This window comes from Rhagoletis pomonella, unplaced genomic scaffold (genome assembly GCF_013731165.1).
Source record: "Rhagoletis pomonella isolate Grant_MI unplaced genomic scaffold, Rhpom_1.0 Rhpom_scaffold_12568, whole genome shotgun sequence".
NCBI lineage: Eukaryota > Metazoa > Arthropoda > Insecta > Diptera > Tephritidae > Rhagoletis > Rhagoletis pomonella.
The window spans coordinates 1-4,610 of NW_023471097.1; the positions used below are offsets into that span (position 1 = coordinate 1).

The following is a 4,610-nucleotide window of genomic DNA, read 5'->3' on the forward strand; positions in this document are numbered from 1 at the left end:
ATCTTTAAATGAACGTCTCGAAGCCGATCAATTAAATAAAACTATTATTATGTAATGGTTTGGCGCAATGGCCACTAATAACAATTTTAACGCTAGTACTTCTTTATACTCAAGGATTGGTTTCGATACCAAGTGCGTACTACATAACATATGGCAAGGCCCAGGTTCGTTTCCTTGCCCGAGGACAAAAATTTTTTTCTAAAGCGATTGCCGGCAGTGGCTAACCCCCGTATAATTTTCTGTCATAAAAAAGCTTTTCATAAAAACTATTTGCAGCTCAGAAACGCCGAAAACCTATAGGTCCCTGCATTTTTTATCCAGAGCGCCAAATACTTATGGCTTGTTCACACTTGCCTTGTCCATAATTCGCTAGCGTGTGTTTCTGGTTAAAAGAAACATTTGTTTTAAGAAATTTTCTAAACTCCCAAACTCTTAGATTGGGTTGTGAAGTACATATTGTTAAAACGGAAAATTTTCAAAGCAGGTTATGCGTTATCATCGTTGCAATATTTTTCGCTACATTGCGTACATAAGAATTCCTTAAAATTTATTAAGCCCTCTTCTCATTCCGCAATGTTGCAGGTACTGGAGTGTAGTAAAAACTTGGCTCAGTCAGAACTAGCAACTCAACAATCTACGCCCTACGAAACCGCGCCAGGCTCATTAACAGAACTACATGTTATCGAAGAGCAGTTGCGCGCCGATTTAGAAGCAGCAAAAGAAAATGAAAATACGCAAAAGGTGCGGGCCGACAAGCTACAAGCGATAGTTGAAAAGCTGGAAGAAATGTTGGAGAAATTCAATGAACAAGCACTGTCACATTCACCGCTCAAAGGTGGTACAAATGGAAACAATGGTGGTCCACATGCAGCGCCTCGCCATATACCAAGCAGCGTCGGTGACATGCTGGAAAAACAGAACGAGAAACTAGAAGATCGTCTGGCGGCTGTACGCGAACAAATGATTGTCGAGCGACAAGCGGCACGCACCGCTAATCTTTCGTTATGGAAAGTTGAGAAAAAATTAGAAGAAGCGCTTACTGAAAGGAAAATGACGCAAAGACGAATGGAATTGACTGAGGAGAAAATGAAAAAAGTGCAAGCGGAAAAAGATGACGCACTGCGTCAATACAAAGAGGCACAGGGTGACACAAAACAGCGTGATGAACGTATACGCGAGTTACGCGATGAGATAAATTCATTGAAGCGCGATGTGATGAAAGAGCACCGCATGTGGGAGAAAGCGGAACAAGAACGCATGCAGTGTAAATCGGAGGTAAGCACATTAGGGACTTTAAGTTACAGATTAGATTAGAGATTCTCAAGCCAAATTCATTGATGCAGACCTTGCAATTTTATAAAAAAAAAAAACAGTAAGCGGCCAGTTATTTTCCAATCATACGAATATATCAATTTTTAACGTAGAAAATATACACTATATATGTTCATGCATACATATATTTAATACAGTAAAATATATATAAACATCGCGACTAAATGTCTTCACAGATTATTGAACATATTTCCAATGTGCAAAAGTTAGAGGAACGCCTAACAGAACTACGCCAAAAACATCAGTCGATTCAGCAGAAGAATGATGCACTATCGCTGGAAAACAAACGCTTACAACGCGAACTCAATGAAGAGCGTGACAGGTGCAATGTAGCATGTGATGTATCAACCCAAGTTAAAATCGAGTTGAAAAACTTACAAGACAATTATGAGCGTCTCAAGTATGCCTGCACAATTACCGATAACCAACTCACTGAAGTGGAAAGTATGTTAGAAAGCGAACAAAAGCGTAATACGACATATCAAGAGAAGCTTGATAATTTAAATGTGACACTGCGTTCAAAGGAAGATACCATAGCACAACTTCGCAAGGAATTATCAGAAGAACAGGCAAAAAAGAGGGCTTCTGAGTCGCGTGTAAATGCGCTCAGTGCTAAAATGAAGGAAACTGATGAAAATTTGGCTGAGACACAGAAAAAGTTAATAGCTCAGCAGCAACAATTGATGGAGCAAACTAACAATTTGTTCCAATCGCAAGAGCGCGTTGAAGTCCTCACCAATGAGGCTTCCAGTTTGCAAGCAATCAATGAGAATCTCGAACGGGAATTGACTCTGTTAAAAGAAGAAAATGCGCGCATACTTTCTGAACTTTTCCATGCCAAAGAAGATTATGAACGCTTGCAGCAGGAGCTTAGACACTCGCTTGCAAATGCAAATGAATTACACACAGAAATTGAAGAGCTTCAAGAAATAATGGCAGAGAAGGAGTCTTTCTATGTGCAGCGCGACATCAAATCCGAAGCAACATTAGCGCAGCACAAGAAGTTAATTGATTATTTGCAATTAAAGGTTGAAGATTTATCTCAAAAGAAGAAGCTAACATTAGCAGAAAAAATCTTTGGGAGTGGCGCACATAGTAATACTGGCAGAAAAGAGAATATATCACCAGCCGCAGTTGAAGCATCGATATTATACCGCACATTGCAGGAGGAGCTACGCCGTGAAAAGCAACGTTGCAAAACACTGCAGGAGCAGATTGACAAAATGAATGGTAAAGCTTATATTTTACTATTAAATTTGAATATCATGTTTCTATATATTCTTAGATGTCAGCAAAACCATTACTAGTTCAACCGGCGGTATGAGATCACCTCTTAAAAGCCTTCCAAAAAATGAAGATAATATACAACATGATGGCGGTACAAAACCCGCAAGCACATTGTCAAAATCGCCATGTAAACAAAGTCAGAAGGGTGGTAACGTAATTCCCTCTAATGCACACCATAATTTCAAGAAAGAAAGTCAAACGCATCACCGTTTCGAGTTAGCCCTGCAAGAGACCAACAGTAGCGCAAGTATTTGCATTGCGTGCCAGAAGCCATTAGTAGCCGGCTCACCGTACTGGAAATGCAAAGAGTGCAAAGTTGCAGCACATCGCAAATGTCGTAGCGATGTGCAAACACCGTGCGGAGATGAATCCAGCAATGCTCCGGTACATAACGCAATTGCAACGAAGCACTGCGCTGATCAAAGTGATTTAGATTCGCTTTCGAAATACTCTTACGAGGGTAAATTAGATGACATTGAAAATAAAGCTGACTCTTCTTCCGACGCATCGAATGCCGAATACGCCGGTACTTTGATATTCAGTGTAGAACAGCAACATAATGGTCCAAATTCAGAGCCATTGGAAGTCAATTGTGCCTATGAAATCGAAGATCAGAAGATTGTGCTCTTGGGTTGCAATACAGGTCTCTTCGCACTGCATATTCAAAAGCCACAGCGACTAATGCACATTGCGGGTATCGATTCGGTTAGCAGCATAGCTGTTTCGTTGCCTCTGGCCAAAGCTGTGTTGGTTGGCGCACGAGGCGAGTCGTTGTTTCAATGCGATTTCCGTCAGCTGATGTCACGAAGTCAATCCTCAACGTCGTACGTGAAGAGCACTCTGGAAGCGTCTGTGCTAGATTTGCCATTTTGTAACCGCGCCACTAACGAAAAATGGCAGTTGGTAAAGATATCATCAGAAGCGGAGAATGCATTGGACTCGGTGGCCATAGCTGCAACATCATCACGTATTGTAATTATGCGTTACGATTTAAAGCAGCAAAAATTTACACCTGTGCGTGCACTAGATACCGCTACACCCGTTTCGTCCATTATTTTTACGCGTCACACCGCCATCGTTAGTTCGGATAAATTTTTCGAAATCGATTTGGAAACGTATGCAGCAGAAGAATTTGTTGACATGGCAGATCAATCGCTGTCTCACATACGCAACTGTCAGCCAGTTATAGCCATTCGTGTATCGCGTCAAGAGTTTTTGCTCTGCTTTATGGAGTGTGGTATCTTTGTAGACGAATACGGTTGTCGTTCCCGACCGTATGATTTGAATTGGGAATATACTCCTACTGGTTTCATATACCGCGAACCATTCCTCTATATTGCACATTTCCAATCGGTACAAGTGTTGCGGGTGTACCGCTCCTATACAAATCAGTTGGTTAGCGCTGGTGGCAATAAGGATTTGGATGCAGATGTCGACGACAGTTGCCCAGGCTTAAAGCGCATTTATTTCACGTTCTATATGCCCACACTGCTGGCAGATAGCGGAAAATTAAATGTTTACATGCTTGCCATACAACGAAATACCGGTTTACAACAGATATACCACCTGGATGCATTGCAGGCATTCAAGCGAAAACTAAATGAATCGGTGGAGACGATTTCATCGATGGCAACATCTATCACCGCCGGCTCCTTTGCCACAACTAATCCTGATAGCACCGATTAGATTTGTTCTATTTTAATACTCGTATGTATTAATTGTCATTAAAATATATACACTACATAGACACGAAACATTTTACTGCTAAAATACCACTAGTTTATAAATATTTTAACGTTTTGAGTTTTTATATTTGAAAATACTACATATGTACGTAAATACATAAATAAATAATAATAAATGGATTTTTTAGTGTATATACAAGTACATTCCTACATATATCCAAATAAAGAAATACAATCTTCTAATATAAAAAAATCTCATGTAGTTTGTGGTCGAACTCCTCCTAAACGGCTCGACCGATCTTTATG

At 40.4% G+C, this 4,610-nt stretch overlaps 1 protein-coding gene across 1 annotated transcript; it reads left to right on the plus strand.

Moving 5' to 3' along the window:
- The first annotated feature begins 557 nt into the window (after positions 1 to 557).
- On the plus strand, positions 558 to 4,473 carry LOC118756856 (citron Rho-interacting kinase-like). Its single transcript, XM_036491594.1, has 3 exons — positions 558 to 1,275; positions 1,509 to 2,562; positions 2,618 to 4,473. The coding sequence occupies exons 1-3, from the start codon at positions 574 to 576 to the stop codon at positions 4,303 to 4,305; spliced, it is 3,444 nt and encodes a 1,147-aa protein (XP_036347487.1). The 5' UTR covers positions 558 to 573; the 3' UTR covers positions 4,306 to 4,473.
- The last annotated feature ends 137 nt before the right edge of the window (positions 4,474 to 4,610 follow it).